General features: G+C 44.9%; 1 protein-coding gene across 3 annotated transcripts in view; it reads right to left on the bottom strand.

Moving 5' to 3' along the window:
• Positions 1-22,530, bottom strand: part of ELAVL1 (ELAV like RNA binding protein 1) — a 41,429-nt gene that overhangs the window by 7,684 nt on the left and 11,215 nt on the right. For all 3 annotated transcript variants that reach the window (XM_059489974.1, XM_059489973.1, XM_059489975.1), the window contains exons 3-5: positions 6,028-6,131; positions 4,497-4,650; positions 1,167-1,392 (exon numbers count right to left, since the gene is read on the bottom strand). In XM_059489974.1, the coding sequence (XP_059345957.1) occupies positions 1,167-1,392; positions 4,497-4,650; positions 6,028-6,131 (484 nt within the window). The remainder of the gene's footprint in view (positions 1-1,166; positions 1,393-4,496; positions 4,651-6,027; positions 6,132-22,530) is intronic.

A 22,530-nucleotide genomic window follows, 5' to 3' on the forward strand; every position in this document is an offset into this window, starting at 1 on the left:
CCCTTATCTTCCAAACATCCTTGCTGAGAAAGCAGATCCTGCATACTCTGTTTCCTGCTAAAACTACACAGGCACAGTAGAAATCAGATGAACCCTTTTGCTATCAATTCTAGCCAGGTTTCAGCATCTCCAAGGACAGAAACTTCACTGTCTCCTTGGGCAAACTGTTCAACCACTCTCAGTATAAAACCACAACTGACTACAAAGTACAGATTTTCTCTGGAGACCCATGACACAGAGCTGTGCTCAAAATGGTGAGCTACAGCACTGTGGACAGGAGACAGCAACACTGGAACAGCAGCACAGCTAAAAGGTGGCTGAGAGTTTAGTCCAATTTTACTGAGCTGATTGGATCCCTTACAGTAGAACATAAAACAAAAAAAAAGCAGTAAATTCTCAACAGGGAAGCACTGCTCTCAGAAATATATATCATCTCAAAGCCTATTGCTTCTCTGCAAGACAGTCAATACATTGCATTTTCCAGACCACCCTCCAACCATCAGCTTTCTCCATGAACACCCAAAGCACTTCCAATTCAAGAAATTCATATTCAAAGCAACCAAAGCAATTTTCTATGGCAAAGCACAGTGTCTTAAACAGCCCTGGAAGCAGACAGGAAGCTTAAACTGCTCATTTATTCTCATCAGTAAACTCTTGAGACCTCAAGGGAAGGCAGAATCTTGCAAAGATTGCAATGCAGGAAGGAATCCCACAGAACCTCCTCATCAGAAATAAAGTTTCCCTCTCTTATTGTAACACCTCCCTGCTGGAACCAACCATTCAGAGCTTTAATTAAGTTGTCAAATTCTATTTGTGTTCAGATATATAAACCACAGAATGGGGATCTGTTGAGACAGGCACCTACCAACACCCACCTGGAACCTGCTGCTGCTGTCCCCTCACTGTAATCCAGTAGTGGAAACAGCCACCAGAGTGCAGGTACCTTTAAACACTAACTTCAATATAAATTTTACAAATAAGATTTTTCTTTAATCATATTTTAATGCAACAGTTTCTTTACATAACACTGAGGACACATAGTGCACTATGTATTCATTCACACATGCTGCAGTGAAGGTATCACTGCCCAGCTGTGGGGGCACAGCTCCCCACACCACCACGGGAACAGGAGCAAGCCTTAAATGCATTTATTCCTCCTAACCTACCTGAATCTCTGTGCCTGGTGATGCACTGGCCCTCCAAACCGTCTAGCTGGTGAATGACACAGCTGCGACAACAGTGCCACATTTTTGTTCTGGTTAGGGTTGGCTGCAAACTTCACTGTAATGGGCTCGGAGGAACCTGGGGGTTTGTGACCATTGAAATTTGTAATTGCCTCTTCTGCTTCTGACCTTTTGTCAAACCGGATAAATGCGACCCCTCTGGACAAACCTTGTAACCAAACCAATAAAAAAAAACAAACAAACAAACAAAAAAAATTTGAAATTCAGGATAAACTCAAAATAACTTTGAAAACAAAACCCAAAAAAGTTCAGTATTTCTATGGTCACAGCTTTCAAGTTCTCTACATTTATATTTCTTCAGCAGCTGGAGGATAAAGTACAAAATTAAGAAACCAAAGACTAATTAGCATACTCATTTCAGCTATAACAACCACAGTGACTAAACACTTTAAAAATATGTGGTAGAATTCCATTATATTCATCATCAACTAACATTTCCATTTACAAAAAACTCCTCAACATTTTAAATTAAGTAAAAAAAAAGAATTAACTCCAGATGGTTAAAAACAAACCCAAACCCCTTAGTTTCAATTACTTTATCACTAAAGAGCATCTGCAAACACAGAATTTAAACATTTTTGCAAATGTTTTCATTTTTCCATGCTAGAAACATATTCAGGTTCAGAGATGAGGGAACAAATGTCCAACTATAATAAAGGACTTCCACCTTTTTTAATGGAGAGATCAGAATTTCACCAGAATTTCACATACACTATTTCCAGCTGGCACATAGATTATTTTTATTCATTAAAATCAATGAAAAACCTCTTGGTAGCTGGACTGAACCAATATCACAGCTGTTAAAAATCTGTGTATTTTTTCCTAGTCCCAGTCCCTGGATGCTGTTTCCTTCTGACTGAGGTAAAAGTTCTGCCTTGTAAGCTCTCCTCTCCTCCCCTTGCTTCTTATCTGTGACTTGACCGTAGGCTGAAAACACGGTTTATCACAGTGAAGCTAAAAGGGCACATTTTGTTTAAATGCCATTCCAAAGGAGGTATTGTGGCCAGGACTGTAAATGTAGGCCTTCATTAACTCTGTTTCAGAATGGGACATATCAGATACTTTGTTTTCTTCACATCCACCCAGGAACATCTTCAAAGCCAGATACAGAAGTTAATCTTATCATAAACCACAAAATCATAAACTGTTGTTGGTAACAGTTGAGGATCATTTTCTCTGTTTCACAGAAGGAAATGCAACGTGTCAAGACCTGGGCCTGAAGCAAACGAGGTGTGATTGCCTTTTGATAAATAGCAGCACACAGGCTCACAGAGTACAGCTGCCAGCCCTGTGTGCTCGGGTACCACTGAGATCAGCCCCCGTGCCAGGGGAAGGCCCAGGGCAGCAGCATCACTCAGAACTCAGCAAGGCTATCTTAGAGCTCAGCTTACTGTGACTCTTCCACTTTCATGCTGCTCATCCTAGTGCTTCTCAAAGCATTCGTTTAAAACATGAATATTTTAGAAAGTGTATTTTTAAACAGAGTCATTTTCAAGAGCTGGAGTACCATCTCTGTGAGAAGGTACAGCTAAGTACAAATTAAAACGTGTCTTAAGTGGGAGCAGATCAAGATATGAGAGGCAGGCTTAAAGCCAAGGCATAGCCACATTCCTGGTGGGATGGCAAGCCAGGCTCTGCAGGCATTAACTGTGAGGTGCAACAGAACCCACTCCTCAGCCAATGCATTATTAAGGCTATGGGAAAGCAGGCAGTCTGTTCTGAGCTGAATTACACAGCATCAGGCCTCAGCACACCCATGAAAACTATATTATTCTTGGGGAGATTTTATTTGTATAACTTCTGTCATCTCATTTTACAGCTCTGTCAAATCCAGATGCTCTCCAGACCCCACAGACTGCCAGAGAGGGATGACTAGTTTTGAGACTTGCATTACTAAGTTTGCTGTGCTGCCCAAGTCTCTTGCTTCTCACTACAGCTGCATCCTAGATAACCAGCTCTAGGGACAGGGCCATGCAGGTATCAGAGTTGGTCAAAACAAATAATATTTCCCCAGGCAGGATGGGATTTTCCTCACTCAACCATGCCATGTCAGTCCCCTGATCCCACCAAGCCACCTCAGGTTTCTCTGATGCACAGTCACATTTGCAGCACCATCTGACCAAACACCTGCAAGTGGTGCCTGGACCAGGAGGTGGCTCTGATGGGGACACAGCCCTGCAGATCTCAGCCTGCACTCAGACTGAGCCCACCAGGAGCTGCTGGTGGCCCACTCCAAACTACAGCAGAGTCCTCACAGAGCAGGAAAGCTGCTTCTGAACTGAAGTGTATAAATGCACATCCCAGTTATAAATGTTAAATGTGGAATTGCTAGAATTGGATTGTCCTCTATTCCAATACACCAGATGCATAATCAATAAAAAAGTGTATTTGTAAAAGCTCTCTCCAGATTAATACATGACATATGGGCTACCAGTAAAACCACAGACCAGCTGGGTGACAGGATAAGCCAGACAGTTATACTGTCTGAAATAATAGGGTAAGAACTTAAAACTCTGAAAACTGAAAACACTGTAACAGAGTCAGAACTGTCATCACAAAGAAAACCTTAACTTTGGTCTCCCCTGAGCCAAGTCCCTAAGTAAGTGGCTTCTCTCCTTTTTTTTTTTTTCCCCTCTTTCTTTTGTTTTCTTTTTTTAATACACAAAATACATTTAGAACTTTCAGGGCAGTACTATGTGTAGGAAATTAATTCCCTGGCTTAGCAGTAACCACAGAAGCCTGTAAGACATCTCACATGGTTTAAAATATAAGAAAATTGAGCGAGTTCCAGGCTGGTACAAAAGACAAAACACATTTTTGTTTTGCTTTAAATCTCTAACTATGGCCTGGAATTGACCAGTGGATAAGAGCTGCACGTGTGTAAAGTCAAAGTAAGATCAGCACTCCAGGTTACACACATGGCCCAGAAACACAGTGCATTGCAGTGCCAGCATCAGAGCAAGAAAGTAATCTGGCAAATCAGTAGCTGATAAAAATTACAATAATCCTATTTTAACAAGGTCTGAGGTTTGGGCTGTAAGCTGGAAAAGGCAGTGTTGAGTCATCCTGTGTTTAAAAAAAAAAATCACTGAACATGGATATCCTGTCAAAATTCTATCACCAGTTGACAGCAGATGTCATGATTAACTTGTGGAAGTCTAATTTACTGAAGTTTAGGTACTGCCAGTCTCAGAAAACACCAAACACATGCTGTACACTCCAGTTTCCCACAGCCAAGGTCCCAGAGCTCACCTGTGGTTTGATCCACAAGCACGCGTGAGTTGATGATGCGCCCAAAACGGGAGAACATATCTTCTACATCCTTCTGTGTCATGGAGCGGGGCAGGCCACTGATGTACAGATTAGCATCCTTGATAACCTCAGAGCTTGGGCGGGCATAGGAAACCTTGGAAAGAAATAAAAACACATGTTCAGGCTATGAACAGGGAAGATCAATTTATTGTCATGAGCCAATTTAATTAACTTCCCCATTACCAACTGTGAAAAACGCCAATCACTTGTTTTTAAAATTTTTAAAAGTTTAATAGTAATAAAATGGTTAAAAATAATAGTAACACAATTAGAGTGATAACAATTCGGACAAATTGAATTAGGACAATATGAGACAATAAATACAAAGAGTTATGGATGTCCAGGTACCTTTTTCTGGGCATCACGAGCCCAAAAAAGGACCCACATTAACAAAGGATTAACCCTTAAGAACAATGCCTGTTGCATATTCATACACTTCATACATGATGCATAAATTCCATTCAAACACAGGATTCTGTCTGGTCAGTGTCAACTTCTTCCCTCTAATCCTAATAGCGCCTTTGAGGTGGGAAGAAGTTCGTTTCTTCTGATAAGAAGGCAATAAATTCCCTTTCTCTAAAAGACTGAGGTGTCCTGTGGCTGCTATCTCACTGCAAGTCTTTTCTTTTAAACAAAGCATCTTACATAGCACAGTTTCTATTTTAACAATTTTTATAACCTAAAACTACATTTAACACAGTAGTTAAGAGAATTAATACAGCATTACTTTCTAACACAATACATATAATATTCGTTTTAATATTTGCAAAAAGCCACTCATAAAATACACGCATTTTTCACACCAACACATGCATTTCTACTGGAGTTCAAAAGAATGGAACCGAGAGAGTAGGGGAAAATCAATCAAACAACAGGAAAAAGGGCATGTCCCTACATAATGCCACTCATTTTGGGCTAACCCAAGAGACAACAACTATATTAGCACTGCTGTAAGGAGACAGCAACAGACCAATACCAATGCTCCCAGCAAACACTTCTGCCACGCCAAGAATCCTGAGTTCTGACTCAGCCACTGCCCTGCCACAGCTCCCATCAGGAACTGTCAGTATATTCTCTAAACTTCATGAAAATATGGCATGAGTAGGGTGCAGTTTTCTGTCCTAATTTCTACTACTGGAGAAAGCTGCATTAATCACCTAAGCAGGAGCGAGTCCTCCACAGAGCACAGGTTGTTGTTTGCACATGTACTAACGAGATTTACAATAAATATTATGAAGCATCCAAGATGTGCATGAGTTAAACACCTAGCAACCATCTACAATGGCATCTCTACTACTGTAAAAATGGTGGGAAAATAAAGAAAGGAAACCTTCAAATACTAAGCTGTTTCAAAACACTTCACTATTCTCCTCCCAGATTCATGCTTGCTGCAGCTGGGAGCACACAAACTTTACCATCAGAATAAAGTTTATTACAATGCTGTTTTCACAGACAATTGAAGAGCTCCTACCTTGATGGTTTTTGACTGAAGTCTGAGGCCATTCAGTGTGTTTATTGCTCTTTCAGCATCTTTTGCAGTTACATAGTTCACGAAGCCGTAGCCTAAGCTGTGTCCTAAAGGGAAGAACATTTTTTAAAATTAATCCTAACAAAATTATGTTATCACTACTAAATTGAAAGGAAATGCAAACAAGAAGTGAATTTAACATACACAATCCACACAGCAAATATTTCAGTGAGCCAAGGAGGTTTCCCAAGGCCGGCACACATCATGAGTAATTCAGGTCTTTTATTTCCACTCTGGACATCCCTCTGCCATCACAGACAGCAGGCACTGGACACAGTACCCTTTAACAGGAAGAAATGTAGGGCTAAAACACCAACTCTGACCAGTCTTGCAAACTTATTCCACCCATGGGTGTGGAATAAAGGCAGTGACTCAATCGAGTCCATCAGTACAAAGTCTTGTGGATAGAGAGCAGAAAGGGAGAAAATGTCAATGGATGAACTGCCAGGTTTGAAATGAAGACCCTCGTGATTTCTTTGGCTATTCCAACCTCCACCCCTGGGGACAAGAAGGAAAAAGAAGTTTCCAATCCTTCATTAATACAGCTAACAAGCAACCAGTTTCCCAAACACAGCATCATAGTGAAGAGTGAAAAATTCTCTTTAAAGCAGACAATCCATGTACGGTTACCTTAATTAAGTTTACTCTTAAAGGAATAATTTGATATTAATACTAAAAATCCTTAAAATATTTAAGGGAAAGGATACTTATTTGGATACTTACATGTTTTGCTTTTACCTCCAATCTCCACAATTGCTACTATCAATTATAACATTACATACTAAGATAATTTTGGGTTGCAATTTCCCAAGAATTACAGGTTCTTATCAGTGTAGGCCTAAAAATAACTAAAATACTTTCAAGACTGTATCAGAACAATAAAAAAGCTGCAATTCAACCCAAGACACACCTCTTTTAGCCAGCTTCTCCTTGTCTCTGTCAGATCTGTGGGATTTTCTAAAGAAAACTGCAAGCATGCATAGGAAAATGTGCTATTTTCCTCTAACAATATGCTACTTTTAAGTTATTAAGTTCTATTGTGAGGTTTAAGGACACTAGAAGACAAACTAATTGTTATGGTAAAGGATTCTGTGGTGAAATAGCCCTTTTTAATCACACTGCTTGGCTCTGCAATGGTCTTAGCTGACAAGGAAATTTCCTTATGCTTTTCTGACATTCCAGAACACCACATACAGACACAGGTGTCCAGTCATGATAATGTGGCACAAAATGTCAGAGGAAATGAAGAAAAAGGCTGCAAGGGAACTGTAGATTAACTTCAGATACAGAAAAAAGGATGCCCAGTCTGCTGAGACATCGAGATTGCAAGTGTAAAATCAACAAGGGAATGGAAGGAAGGCCCAAATAACCCTCAGTGTTTTCGTGCCAACAGACTGGCTGCAGAGCTGCACAGCTCCTGGCACGGCCTCTGCCTTTGGCTGCTTCCTGGTGAAACCCAATCCAGCAGTAACTCAGCTGAACCCACACAATGCCAGAGCCTGCTGTCTAATACACCCTTTGTATAAACACTCACAGGTAATTTCTGCTGTCTGCTAAAACTCTTAGAGAAGCCAGATCCCCTGTGTCCAAGCCTCACACAGAAACAACATCCTGTTCCCTTAGAGACCTGGTGTTAAAGCAGCTCCAAATCAGCCTCTGTGACACCAGACACAGAACACAACTAACAGCAAACTGCTCTGTGCCAGGCAAGCAGGATTTAACTGCATCCTCTGGAGACCTACAGACAACAGCTGTAAAATTCTGATCAATGTGTCCAACATGTACCCACAGCATGATTGTTGTGATTCCTTTATAGCATTTCTTTTATTATGGTCAGTCATTGACATCAAATACAATTGGTTCCCACCCACTTACCTACTGAGATTATTTACCTCTGATCCAGAAAATGAGTAATTGAACAAACAGAAAAATGTTGTGCACCTGCACCCTACCTTATTTCTCCAGAGTAAGAAAACAAAAGTAAGCTTAAGAGGGAAAAGATACCAGGTGGAGAGTTGGCAATGACTTTTGCAATGATGGGAAGGATCCAACATCTCTGACAGGTCCAGCCCTGCTCTGAAGGCTCAGAGCAACAGCTGCTTTATGAATATTTTCAGTCTATCCCAAAAGTCACATAAACATGAATATTCCAACAAACTACTGAACAGAACCAGGTCCTAATAAAAATTATGGAAATGGGTCCTTTAAGACCAGGGAAACATACCCCAAACAAGACTAATCCCTCTAAGTGTGACCCAGAGTGAACCCCGGAGGACTCTCACTGCCTGCATGGATGCTGCACTGGGGAGGACTGGGGGACTATTTTCCTGATAGGTGAAGAAGAGAATGATTCCAGTCATAAATTTATTATGTTGTCTTCAGTACACTGAGAGTCCTTCCCTTGCAACAAGTTCCCAGAGAACACAGCAGGCACAGAATTGCAGAACACACCATGGTCTGGGTTTGAAAGGACCTTAGAGACAATTTCATTCCACTCTCTGCCTCAGGCAAGGACACCTCCCACTGTCCCAGGCTGCCCCAGCCCTGCCCAGCCTGGCCTTGGGCACTGCCAGGGATCCAGGGGCAGCCCCAGCTGCTCTGGGCACCCTGTGCCAGGGCCTGCCCACCCTCACAGGGAACAATTCCTGATTCCCAATCTCCCACCCAGCCCTGCCCTGTGGCAGTGGGAGCCATTCCCTGTGTCCTGTCCCTGCAGGCCTTGTCCCCAGTCCCTCTGCAGCTCTCCTGGAGCCCCTTCAGGCCCCAAAAGGGGCTCTGAGCTGTCCCTGGAGCCTTCTCCTGTCCAGGTGAGCAGGCCCAGCTGTGCCAGGCTGGCTCCAGAGCAGAGGGGCTCCAGCCCCTGCAGCATCTCTGTGGCCTCCTCTGGTCTCACTCCCAGCAGGTCCATGTCCTTCCTGTGCTGGTGTCTCCAAGGCTGGAGACAGCTCTGCAGATGGGGTCTCACCAGAGTGGAGCAGAGGGACAGAATCCCCCCTCTCCCCTGCTGCCCACACTCCTTTGTTTCCTTCCAAAGCATCACACAAGTTATGTGTTTATGCACGGTTTGAGATCAGTGACAAGGAATTTTAAGTTACTTATATACAGGATAAAACCAGACCTGAGTTGCAACATCCACAGACACCCAGGAGTAAAAAGGCACCTCGTGACCTGGGCCCAGTCCCTGGAATCAGAACCTGTGCCCTAACACACACACACAAGCCCACATTAAAAGTAGCCTGCCAGGCACTCTGGAAGCACATTCTACAGCATCCAGCCAAGGCTTTCCTTCTACAAACTCAGGTGTACATATTCTGTGTCCACTTGTTCCTGTACAAGTCCTTCCTGGACCTCACACACGTCCTTCCAAGTGTCTGTCCCCAAAGTGCCATCACACAGCAACTGTACCATTTTTTACTGTTTTTGTCTGGCCTTCTTTTCTGTTTCTGTCAGAGCAAAACTCTGCATCTTTTTCACTTCCAGTTTTATACAGGTTCCTCAGTGACTATTCCTTATCCAACAATGTGAATGTCCTGGGAAGTGAGGGGGCAGGGATGTAACACAGTTTACCCAAACAAACACTGACTAAAAAAGAAGGCTCTGAAAGTGGCAGCATCACAGAGGTTCATTCTCATATTCCCTCCAGGCATTTGACAGGAAGTTTGCACTGAACCCCAATATTACAGTCCTATTAGCTTTTACCTGACAATAGGTAAAACTATCACTTACCTGTATTTCTCTACAATAATCTAGAATGTAGACCATCCCTTTTCATCTGCACTTACCACCTTTAAACTACAGTAGTATAACATGCCCTTATAGTCCCTAAGTGCTAGAAAAACCCAATCCATTCAAAACTGAGAACATACATTAACTTACATTGCTCTAAAACACCCAATAGCATCAGCCTCAGCCATCTCCTCCCTCTCAGTGCCTGGTGTTCATCTCTGCACAGGCTGGGTCAACACACAGCAGCCCTGTCACTGCAGGAGACATGCCCACCTCACAGATGCCTGTGGAGGAATGCTCCTTGCTTCATCATTTTACTCCAAAACAGAACAATCCACCTATGTGCTGAGCATGACAGGAAATATATAAGGAATTGGCATTTACACAATATTATGACTGCTGTCAAGTGTTTACCCCAGGCAAAGAGAGATGTTGTTTTGCTTTCTCCTGATGTTCCCTGCCTGCTATAGAAACCTGCAGTACAAAAGAAATTGGTGCTGTAACAGTTTTCAAAATATTTTAGTGGACAGTTTAAAAGTTTGCATATACATAAATATAAATTTACTCAAGAGAGAAAGCTAAAAAAGAGCAACAAGTAGGTCCTTATCTGCACAAATAATTAACAAAGTAACTACAAAACCTAGTTTTAAGCAAAATACTACACTCCTTCAGCAGAAAGAATCAAGTTTTGTTTCCATGATAAAAGACCCTTTCAGGAGAGAGGGCACTGCTTTTCTTTCCGTGCATCACTTGGGTTTCTTTCCATGGCCCTGCTTCCTTTCCCAGCTCCTGAGACACAGCTTCAGTCAGCAGCTCCTTCCTCATTCCCAGCCCAGTGCTGACACCTCCAGCTTCACTGAGGAGTCTGGCACACACCGGACACTTCACTGAGAGCAGCTAACTCAGAGCCTCCCCTCCTGTCCTCCACAGAAACCCCAAAATCAAACCTGGCTCCTGTTATGTCAGTGCACCTCAGCATGATGGCAACTTAGTTTAGAACTTGTTTTCTGAACTGGGAATCAGTTTTTGGAGGACATGAGCCGGGTCTGAATTTTTTGTTTGGCTTTAAAAACCGTGCCAGGAGTGATAACCGGAGAGCTTAAATAGGTGTGAATGCATCGAGAAGCACCTCAAAAATACCAGGCATCAGCAGAATTCAAAGCAGTGGCTGTCTGAGGACAAGAACAGTTTGAAGTGCTCAGATGTGCCTTGTGTGGGCTTCTTTAGCACAGTTACGCTGTTGTACAACCAGGGCTCCACAATCACATCAGCCCACAACCATCCTGCACAAACTTCCCCACGAGGGCTCTGACAGGGAAGTGCAGCAAGGCAGGACTGGCAGAGCAGTGACCAAGAGACTGCAGAGCGAGCCCCAGCACACATACAGCATCCTCGGCTTCCCACAGCCAGGAAAACACACAGATGTGGAAGCAGAGCAGCCTGGCTGAGCAGGGAGCCATGGCAGAGCTCCAAGGGAAACTGAGAGCACAGGAGATAGAAGGAGTAACAGCTACAACAGGAGGAATTTGGAAACACTGTCCACTGTGTCTGAGGAACGGCAGAGCTCAAATGCAGTTCAGACTTGGAAGGAATGGAAAGAAACAACAGAATAATATCAAGGGTAACAAGAAAATAATCTATTGCTGTCCCAGCAACACAAGGCTGCAAGTATGACAGCAGATTTAATATGTGATCTGAGCAGAGGGCACGGGATGCTTTCTGTGCCTCACCTCACCAGCAGAGTCTAACAGGTTCTTCACTCCAGGCACTGACAGCATGCTTGAGTGAACTGGTCCCAGTCCAACCCATGGGGGGATGAAATGGGCTCTATGTAAGGGTGATGAGGCACCAGGCTCATGTCCCTGCCAAAACTGCTTCATCTTTGAATGATCAGGAAATTGGAAGAAGGAAGGAAAGCACCACATCCATCTTCAAAAGAGACAAAAACACCCCCCCCCCCGCCCCAATTGTGTGCCTGGAGCTGGTGGAGTTTGCAGGGTCTCTGCTGGTACCTGCAGCTTGCCTCGTGATCCTCAATGTGGAGGAGATGATGGGAACGTGCTCTCACCCAGACTGGAGATCCCACCAGGCTGGGAGGGACCTGTCCCAGACTGAAGGGTCAGGCTGCCAAGAGGACAGGCCAAGAACACCCAATGGAATGAGCAAGGACAGATGCAGAGCCCTGACCACGGGGAGAAACACCCTGGCCACCACAGACTGGACACTCACTGGCTGGAGACTGTTCTAGGGAAAAGGAGCTGGGGATCAGGGTATGGAGCACGAGCCAGCAGTGCCCACAGGGACAGGGCTAACATCATCCTGGACAGCCACAAGACAGAACACTTGGCTCTGGAGACAAGGACCTGCTACTGGTACATCCTTAGCAGCTTTTGTTTTCATACTGCAAGGTGTCCTTACACCAAAAAGAAAGCAGCCTCATGAAGGATTTATGTCAAAACATATTTCTGCGTTTGTATGCAAACATCTGAATTATTTAATGACCAATTTTCAAAACTAACAATTAAGGGCATGATTTTCCATTCCATGTCTATGTTGATCAAATTCCATCATCACAACATAGACAGTAATATGTAGAATAACTTCTAGCATATAATTCATAGTATGTTTTTTTAAATACAGGAAATTATGGAATTATTGAATGGTTTGGGTTGGGAAGGACCTTAGAAAAAATTTCATTCCACTCTCTGCCTCAGGCAGGGACACCTCCCACTGTCCCAGGCTGCTCCCAGCCCTGTCCAGCCGGGCCTTGGGCACTGCCAGGGATCCAGGGGCAGCCACAGCTGCTCTGGGAAATCCATTCCAGGGATGGATTCCACAATTCCTGATTCCCAATCTCCCACCCAGCCCTGCCCTGTGGCAGTGGGAGCCATTCCCTGTGTCCTGTCCCTGCAGGCCTTGTCCCCAGTCCCTCTGCAGCTCTCCTGGAGCCCCTTCAGGCCCCAAAAGGGGCTCTGAGCTGTCCCTGGAGCCTTCTCCTGTCCAGGTGAGCAGGCCCAGCTGTGCCAGGCTGGCTCAGAGCAGAGGGGCTCCAGCCTTGCACTCAATCCTTCATTAATGGTATCGATTATGCATCTCAGCTACTCTGGAAACACATGAAGCTGTAGCTAAGACCCATAGTTTGAACCAAAATTTTTCTCTTATCCAGTCCCCTAGCCCACAGTTCAGGGATATCCTCCCACCTGCCCCACCACTGAGCAGCTGCTGTCTCTGACACAACCATTTGTGCTGTGGTGGCCACAGTGGTTCCAAAAAACACACAAACACACTACTGGAGACAGAACTGAGTACAGAAGCTTCAGTGCAGGTACTGAAGCAGTTAAAAGTAAATTTCACTTTTACTTAGCCTACCAAAAATATTCCATCAAATGGAAGCAAATATTTTTTTGTTTACCCAAAGAATTTGTTGAAGCAACAATTAATCATTCTGAAATACTTTCATCTGCCTCATCTCCAGTTAAGTCATAAATGCTGCCCAAAACTCTCATTTGGTATCATTTTTGCTACTTTTAATGAAGGGATGGGACCATTGTCAGGCTAAGAACAATTTATTGCTCAGATGAACATCAGTCTTAGAGGCTGAGATTTTAGAAGAGCAGGCAGTCGACCACAGCTCAAAGTAGTCACAAGTTCTTTGTTCCAAGACAATATATAACTTTTTAAACCAATAGACAGTTGCCACAGGTTTATTTTGCTTTTCTAACCTATCACCTTTACTTACCTCTGCTGCACTGTGGATACATTTATCCAATGGGCTATTATCACACATATACACATATGCCTCTGTTATAACTTCTAAACTCTTAGCTTACTCTATACAACCACACCCCTACATTATAAACCCTTCACTATCTTACCCAGTACAGTTTCTCACTTAAGGCATATTCTCACTTACAACTATAGAAACATAGCTTATGACTTTTCTGCCTAATGTCTGTGTATTGTATTTTTACATCAATCCCAGCTTCTCCCAATGCTGCAGATCAAACCTTTCGATGTCTGTGGAAGTTTCTGTTTTTCCAATTCCCACAATTTAGTCCCTGAAACCCCACAGAGTCCTGGCTGTGTCAGGCTGGGGGCAAACAGCCCAGGGCTGTGCCTAACCTGGAGAGCCCTGGGCAGCCCTGGGCTCCTGCAGGGCTGGGTCAGTCACTCCAACACCTCAGGGCAATCACTGCACCTGCTCCACCTACACAGAGTACAGAGCTGAAAGTTTAGGTTTGTATTTCAGCATTTCCACAATGTTTCGCCCTTTCCTGTTAGTCTGTGCAGCAGCTCAGGATCTTCCTTCTACAGGACCTGAACCCAGCTTTGTGGCAGTTCCTGTGACTGAGACCCAGACTGCACACTAAGCTAATTCCCATTTCTGTTCAAGGCTTCAAAGCAGCACATCTTACTGAACAGACACTTGATGGCAACAGAAAGGAACTAGCAAGGAAAAAAAGAAATATCTAGTTATATTGATAATGACTTTCCAGTCCAGAATGTGTCCCCACTGCTTCCCCTGGCTTTAGGACACAACCCCTGTTTCGGTTCACAGCTCAACAATGAAGAGTCTCATTTATAAAAGTTTAAGGGCAAAAGCACATTTAGCTGGTTTGGAAAGCCTAACCTTCAAAACAACTCAGAAAAACATTACAAATTACAAATGAAGCTTCCTCTCCTTCTTATGTAAAATCAGTGATATTTGCCTTGAAACAAAGATGAATACAAACAACTCGGATACCTCTTTGGGAAAAAGCCAACAGCTCCAAAGCTAACTTGACAAAAGTTTGTTGTCAACCCTGGTTCAGAGAGCTCACAGGGATCTCACCATCTCCACTACACTGCAAAAATCCAACCATAAGAGTAACAGCTTTAAATCCTGAAAACAAAAGGGTGTGGGCTTTCTAGTAATTAATTTTATTTCACAAAGCCTGTCTGCATAAATATCATTTCTATATGTTCTTTTTTTTTTTTTTTTCCTTTCTCTCAGTTCCAGAACATTTCTCTATTGAGATTTAATTTCAGTTGCTCCAGGGCTCCTTTTCCAGATGAACTGCCAGCATCCAAGATTCTGTGAAGTGAAAAGAAAACAGAAAACACCAGGCCCAAAACTGTACAGAACTACCACAGGCTTGTTTTTTTGGAGGAAGATCTCATTTCTTTAAACAGAACCAAATTTGTTCACCTGTTGTTGGAACAAAAAAGTCTGACTGTTCAAAATGCTGTGGGCTCAAAAATTCACTTCTTCCTTCTCTTGAGGAAGAAACTTCAACTTTCAAATAACAACACTTCTTTAGCTGCAAACATTACAGTACAAAAGCTTCAGCAAGTGCTGTCATCCCAGACACAGGCTAAGCTGAACCCAACTTTTACACTAGAGAAATGCAGTTGCTCCACTGGAAAGAAAACAAAAGTATTTTAAGATGTAGAAAAATAATTCCCACTAAAAGCATGTTGAAAATTATTAGAACACAACCAAAGATGTTGCTACATAGCTCATTTGTATGGCTTCATAAGGGGAAAAAAAAGCAAAGGAAGCAGAGCCATGGAATGGTCAGTACAGTTCTCTTGGCCTTTTTGACTTGCATGGTAAGGAGGGTTGTATTTAACCCTCCCAGTGTGTCCAGACAGTGGAAGGACACCCATGACCCCAAACCTGCAGGGAGTCACTGCCTGTTGTGCCAGCCCTGCCTGAAAGCTTCCAGGGAACACTGAGGGTCCCTGTGAGTGGGAGCAGCACCAGCAGTGCCCAGGCACTGCCCCAGTGTGGCATCACTGCACACCCCAGTGTGGCACCACTGCACACCCCAGTGTGCACAGTCAGAGCCATCAGCCAGCTCACTGACCAACAGCTCTAACAGAACCCTGCATGTCAAACCTTTGGAGCTTCACTAGAGGCTCCCCTCCAGCTGCTGATGAACCCCAAACTCAAGGACTGGTTTTCAAAGGCCCTTCACCTGGTGACACAGGTCCTGCTCACTGAGAACACATCTGCCCAGCCTGAGTGAGAGGCCCCAGGCCCCCCCTGCACAGCTCCACCATCCTTTCCAGTAAAGGCAGCTTTTCTTTTGCCAAGGCCTCTGCTGTTCCAGGAACAGGTGCTGCCATGACTGCTGGAGACCACAGCACATCACCACCAGCCCCGAGTGCACATGGGCTAAACACAGCAGAGTGCCCAGTCCCTGCTTACAGTGCTCTGGAAGCTCTGCTCTAGGCCAGACTGGTACACAGACCTGGCTTCAGCAACAGCTAAACAAGTGCTTGACTGTTCCCAAGCAGGGGTCAACCAGAACAAAAACTTCAACCTCCTTTAGGTCAAGCACACCTGACAAAGCTCAGAGCAACCAGCTCCAAGTCCAGGTGTCCTGCAGCAATCCCATCCTGACAGCAGCCAGCACTCTGGGTCATAAGAAGGGCACCAGAAATCCACTGAAAACCCAAGATATGCCCCAAATATTGAGACACAGAGCCCAAGAACTGCTGCCAGAGCTGTTGCTTCTACTGCCTGTGCTCTGATCCTTCTGAAAGAACCCAGGCAAGCTTTAGGGCTAGAAAGATGAGGAAGGGTCTGGAGGAGAAGGGGCTGAGGAGCAGCTGAGGGCACTTGGCTCGTTCAGCTGCAGCCCAGGAGACTGAGGGGAGGCTCCTCGGGGGCTGCAGCTCCTCCCCAGGGCAGGCACAGGGGCAGGGGCTGAGCTCTGCTCTGGCACAGGGACAGGAGCCCAGCAAGGGCTGCAGCTGTGCCAGGCCTTGGCATGGAGCTCAGGGCAAGGTTCTGCCCCCCGAGGCTGCTGGGCACTGCCCAGGCTGCCCAGGGAATGGTGCCAAGGCTGCCAGAGCTGCAGGAGCTCCCAGGGCTGCTCAGGGTGGGGGTGTTGGGGTGGCTCTGCAGGGACAGGGCTGCGCTGATGATCCCTGAGGGTTCCTTCCAGCTCAGGATATTCCAGAATTCTCTGATTTAGGTTAACTGTATTCCTATACCCTTGAGAGAACTCAGTTACTACCTCTGAGGCAGTTTATGTGGCCACCTTTATGACAAAAGGAATTAAGTGGAGCTGGCAAAGCTGGTGTTCACATTTCCAGTATTTGGGCAATTTGTCTGCAAACCATTTGCACTTCTCATTAAGTTAACCATTGCCACAAGGCATTCTTGAATGCACATTTAAAGAAATCACATACCACCAAATGTGATTAAAGAGCTAGAAAAAAAAAATCCAGAGGTAATGATGCATTCCAATTCCACAGTCAACAGCAAACCTGCATAAACAATTTCATGGGTGTTTTGCATGCAAAAGGAAACTGTTTCAGTCAAAGAGAATACTTAAGTATTTTCCACAAAAAAGAACACTTCAGAACTCCATTTCTAGACTGAGTTCACTGCACTGGTGTAATGAGTAGTTGCCCTGTCACATGAACTTGAGCCACTCACCACCCTGCAGCACCTGACACTGGGCAGTAAAATCCTCCTCCCCTTTCTGCTTGAAAAGCTCACAGGGACAAGGACACTCATCTCTTTTTCAGTTGTGTAACTTCTGAGAACGAGTCTCCATGTCTGAGAGAAGACATGAAAAGAAAAAGGTAGGGAAAGGGTAAAGGTTTATGTCCATGCCTGAGGAATTGCAACTATCTGAAAGTGATTGCTTTTGGTCCTGTGAGAAACATGTCCCAGGCACACCTGCAGAGAGTGAGTCATCATTACAGCAATGTTTGAGATGGACCCCAAATTCCTGCATAAAACCTTAACAAGTCACCCCAAAATGTCCCTTCTGCTCCACACCTGCCAGCAGCAGTGGAGAGATCCCTTCACTCGCCAGCTGCTGATCCCCTGAGTGACCTCCATCAGAACACACAGTGACACTGCAAATGCAGAGAGGGCAGAGCAAAGCCAAGCCTCCCTGCCAGCCCCTGCACAGAGGGGCCATGTCTGGGGAGCTGACAGGTACAGACAGAGCCTCTGGAACAGTGTCCAGGATCAGATCCTGCACTTCCTAGAGCAGGCAGTCGTGAGTACCAGAGGGAAAACACTCCCTGCTCAGGCAGTACAGAAGGGGTGAGGCAAGGAACAGGAACCCTCAGGAAGGTGGATGCCTCCTTCCCAAAACCAATCACTGTCAGAAGGAGCCCTCACAGAATGAGGTGTGCACAGCAGCCTGTCACCAGGGACTCTGAGTGGGGATATGGTGTCAGGAGCAATAAATAGACCCCAAAGAAGTCTGAGACCATAAACACATGGGGAAAAAGCTTCACAGAATCCTAGAATAGAACCCTAGAATATTTTCAGTTGGACTGATGGTCCTTGTGAGGCCCTTCCAACCCCTGTCCCTGCCCAGGCACCCCAACAACCCCACCCTGAGCAGCCCTGGGAGCTCCTGCAGCTCTGGCAGCCTTGGCACCATTCCCTGGGCAGCCTGGGCAGTGCCCAGCAGCCTTGGGGGAAGAAACTCTTTCCAATACCCAGTTTAAACTCCCCAACATAGCTTTGTGGTAGTTTTGATGTACTCTGAGGACAGTTACATACAATGTCACAGGTGGGAGCATCCCACAGCTCACACAATTATTCCAATAAGGAATATTATTTTTTAATATTACCATGTGTTGCCATAGCACATGAGTTTGGCAGCTTTTTGTTTTTAATAATTCCACAAAAAAGCAGTTTACCTTTTCAGAGCTTTAGGACAGTCAGGTTTGAAAGTTATAAATACTTCAGCAGAGTAAGGGGGAAGACAGAGAAGCTAAAACACACATGACTTTCAGCTTCAGCATTTGATCCAGAAGGACTAACAGTCTGTGCACAGCTGCATGGACAGCAGGCTAGAGATGACCAGGCTCTCTCAGAAAATTTAGAGCTATTGAGCAGAAGCATCTGTTCTGTACAAAGTCAGATATCCTGACACAACGAGCCATCAGCACCTGTGCTGCAAGAAACTGAGCAGCCCCAAAGATGCCCAGAGCTCTGCACTCCTACATTAACAGGTACTGAAGGAGAAATGTTTTTAAAAAACTCACCTGTTAGAGGAGTCCAGCCCAGCACAATGGCTGGAAACCCAGACCCCAGAACCTGGATGCTGCGGCAAAGTGAAACACTGACCATGCAAAATACAGCACAAGACAGATTTCTTCTGTTGGATCATCTCCAGCACGAGGCAGCTGCTCCAAGGAAGTGGAGATTTAACATCATACACATATCCCTGGACAGGGAACCAGTGCTGAGTACAAGTCTGGCCCTGTTGTGTCTGCAGTCAATGCTGCAGGGCTACTGGACCAACCCCAGACTTCTTGGTCTCAGCCTCATGAGCCCCAGGAAGAGAGGATTTAATTGATGGATCAGGTCAATGGCTATTCACAGACCTCAGCAATCATCATGACAGGCCAGAAGATGCACTGGTGAAAAGTTACACTGCAGCCTGGACACTGTGCCATTCTATATTGGGAAGTGAGAATCAGCCTTCTAACATTTCCCTAGGGTTCAAAGCCCCAGGGCATGGCTGGGGCTCAGTTAAGATCTGACAGAAAGAACAGTGTCCAATGAATGCTGTAATTCTCTTATGAAAATCCTGGATGTCCAAACATACTCTCCATAAACACAAGTACAGTGAGCAGCACAGCAATGATCCAGTATTTGCCTGCTGACCCCCAGTACTGATCCACTCATCACAGTCAAGCAAAGCCATAGCTGGAAGTGCTGAGGAGTGAGGAGTGCACTACACCAGCTGGGGAATGCACAGCCCAGCCCTCTACTCCTCCAGTATGACCAGGAGGAGCCCTACATCCTTCTAATGCTCATCTACTGTGCACAAGTTTCTCTGTACAGGGACTGAAAAAAAGAAAAAAAAAAAAGCAGAAAAAGAACTGTCACATCTCAAACAAACCAGACACACAGTCACACCTTTATCAATGCCCAATAGTTCCTGGTAAGGAATGTGAACTGACACTATGGTTTGCTGCTACTTTCACCTCCTGTAATGTTCATCAGTAGTGACATAAAGGGTAGGCAGTCTGGAGGCTTCAAGGAGCTTCTCTACATTTTATAACCACAACCTAACACATGGAACACAGATTGTTCAATACTCTGCTGCATTTGAAGCAAAATGCAACAACATATGCAACAATCATAATAAAATATTTTGCTCAAACAAACCCAAACTTTGGCTTTCAAATCAGTTCTTGAATCCCAGTAATCAATCTCCAGACAGCTTATGCCAGTTCAAAGAGTCATGAAAACTGCATTCCAAGCAGAAGTATTTTTTGGCCCACAAAAAATTGTCTGTTTTAACAGACAATAACTTGGGAAGAAATGTATGTATCACTCAATGTTGTACAAAAAGCAATCATTATCAACTAAACGTTGATTTTAACTCTGCAAACACAAAGGGAACTTCAAAGACAAAATACTCTGATTATTAAAACTTTATGGGGGCACAAAAAGCTATGACTTCATTGAAAAGAACTAAACTGATCTGAAAAGTCTAAGGCAAACAAAAGCAAAAGGTTCCCTCCCTCCTGCCCAGGCCACTCAACCCACTCTCCCTCACATGCCAATATTATGACTATCTGACCAGAAACCAAGGTCAGGGAGCTGAACAGGTTTTTCTGCAGCTCCAGTTTCCTGCTGTCTGCCACAGGGTCAGAGAAATTCAAGTGGAGGCACAAGAAAAGCAGAACTGTGCCACAGGATTTTTCTGTTCAGGAACTGCTGCACATCCATGTGTTTAACAGAGAGTTTGAGAATAAAGAATATAATGTGAACATTAGGGGGCAGAAACAAAAGCAAGAGGAAGAAAAAATGCTCAGAAAGAGCCAGTTCTTTGGCACTGATATTCCAGAACTCTCAGTAAGCATGGAGATGACTGGTAACTACTCCTAATAGTGTTGCAAGCAAGAGAAAAATTAGGTAGCAACAAAATTCAGTGGCGTGACCACAGCAGCCACACAGAATCCAGCACCTGCAACCACTTTAGAGGAAAGCCAATGTTCTATCCACAGGCACTCAAGGGCTCTCTGCAACAATAACAGCAATTTTACTTTTCATTCTTGAGGTTAAGAACAACCTTGAGCACACAAGTGTATGTTCTGGACTTTAAACTACCCCGCACTGTCAGTTCCAAGTTAAAGTTAACCAGACTTCACCGGAGTGTTTGATGCTACAGGTACCTGTGAAGCAGGGTCTCAACTTCAGAGACTGATTAGGTCTCCTGATTCCCACTGAAAGTATCTTCCCCCACACACACACAGGTGATTCTGTGCTTATTTTACAGTCTAAGGTGTGGGTCAGCTATGACCTGCTATCATTAAGTAAGGCATCTTATTCCTTGCAAAACCAGCCTTCAGAGCAAGCCTCAACTTCTGAGTGCTGCAAAGCACATAACATCTGGGACAAACACTGACCTACCAAAACATTCAAAGAAATCAGTATTTATGTAACTATTTTACCATGACTGAACATATACATCTCTTAAGTAGAGACACAGACAGAGACATCACAAGATACCTCATCTGTAGGATATTGGGAAAGGCAGAGGCAGGGAAATCAGAGAGGCTACTCGGAAGGGAAATTCTGAAGTTTTTAATTATTCAGTTCTCATGGGTACTCTCAAGCAAATAAAGCACTGAAGATGACGCACAGAGAGCTCTCGTGCATTCCAGCAGCTCCCATGCAGCTTTCACAGACTGGGGAGTCTCCGTTAGGGATTAGATAACGATCAGTATCGCTGGATTCTGAAACACAACACTGAGCGTGTGCAGCACAGAACTGCTCTGAGCTGCAGGCTGGGAACAAACACCAGAGCACAGCCAGTCACCATCAAACACCAGAGCACAGCCAGTTACCATCAAACACCAGAGCACAGCCAGTTACCATCAAACACCAGAGCACAGCCAGTCACCATCAAACACCAGAGCACAGCCAGTTCACTGCAAACACCAGAGCACAGCCAGTTCACTGCAAACACCAGAGCACAGCCAGCTCACTGCAAACACCAGAGCACAGCCAGTCACCATCAAACACCAGAGCACAGCCAGTCACCATCAAACACCAGAGCACAGCCAGTTACCATCAAACACTGAGCACAGCCAGTTACCATCAAACACCAGAGCACAGCCAGTTCACTGCAAACACCAGAGCACAGCCAGTCACCATCAAACACCAGAGCACAGCCAGTTCACTGCAAACACCAGAGCACAGCCAGTTACCATCAAACACCAGAGCACAGCCAGTTCACTGCAAACACCAGTGCACAGCCAGTTACCATCAAACACCAGAGCACAGCCAGTTACCATCAAACACTGAGCACAGCCAGTCACCATCAAACACCAGAGCACAGCCAGTCACCATCAAACACCAGAGCACAGCCAGTTACCATCAAACACCAGAGCACAGCCAGTTACCATCAAACACCAGAGCACAGCCAGTTCACTGCAAACACCAGCGCACAGCCAGTCACCATCAAACACCAGAGCACAGCCAGTTACCAGCAAACACCAGAGCACAGCCAGTCACCATCAAACACCAGAGCACAGCCAGTTCACTGCAAACACCAGTGCACAGCCAGTTCACTGCAAACACCAGAGCACAGCCAGTCACCATCAAACACCAGAGCACAGCCAGTTCACTGCAAACACCAGTGCACAGCCAGTTCACTGCAAACACCAGAGCACAGCCAGTCACCATCAAACACCAGTGCACAGCCAGTTCACTGCAAACACCAGTGCACAGCCAGT

This window comes from Ammospiza nelsoni, chromosome 27, assembly GCF_027579445.1.
Source record: "Ammospiza nelsoni isolate bAmmNel1 chromosome 27, bAmmNel1.pri, whole genome shotgun sequence".
In the NCBI taxonomy this organism is placed as follows: Eukaryota; Metazoa; Chordata; class Aves; order Passeriformes; family Passerellidae; genus Ammospiza; species Ammospiza nelsoni.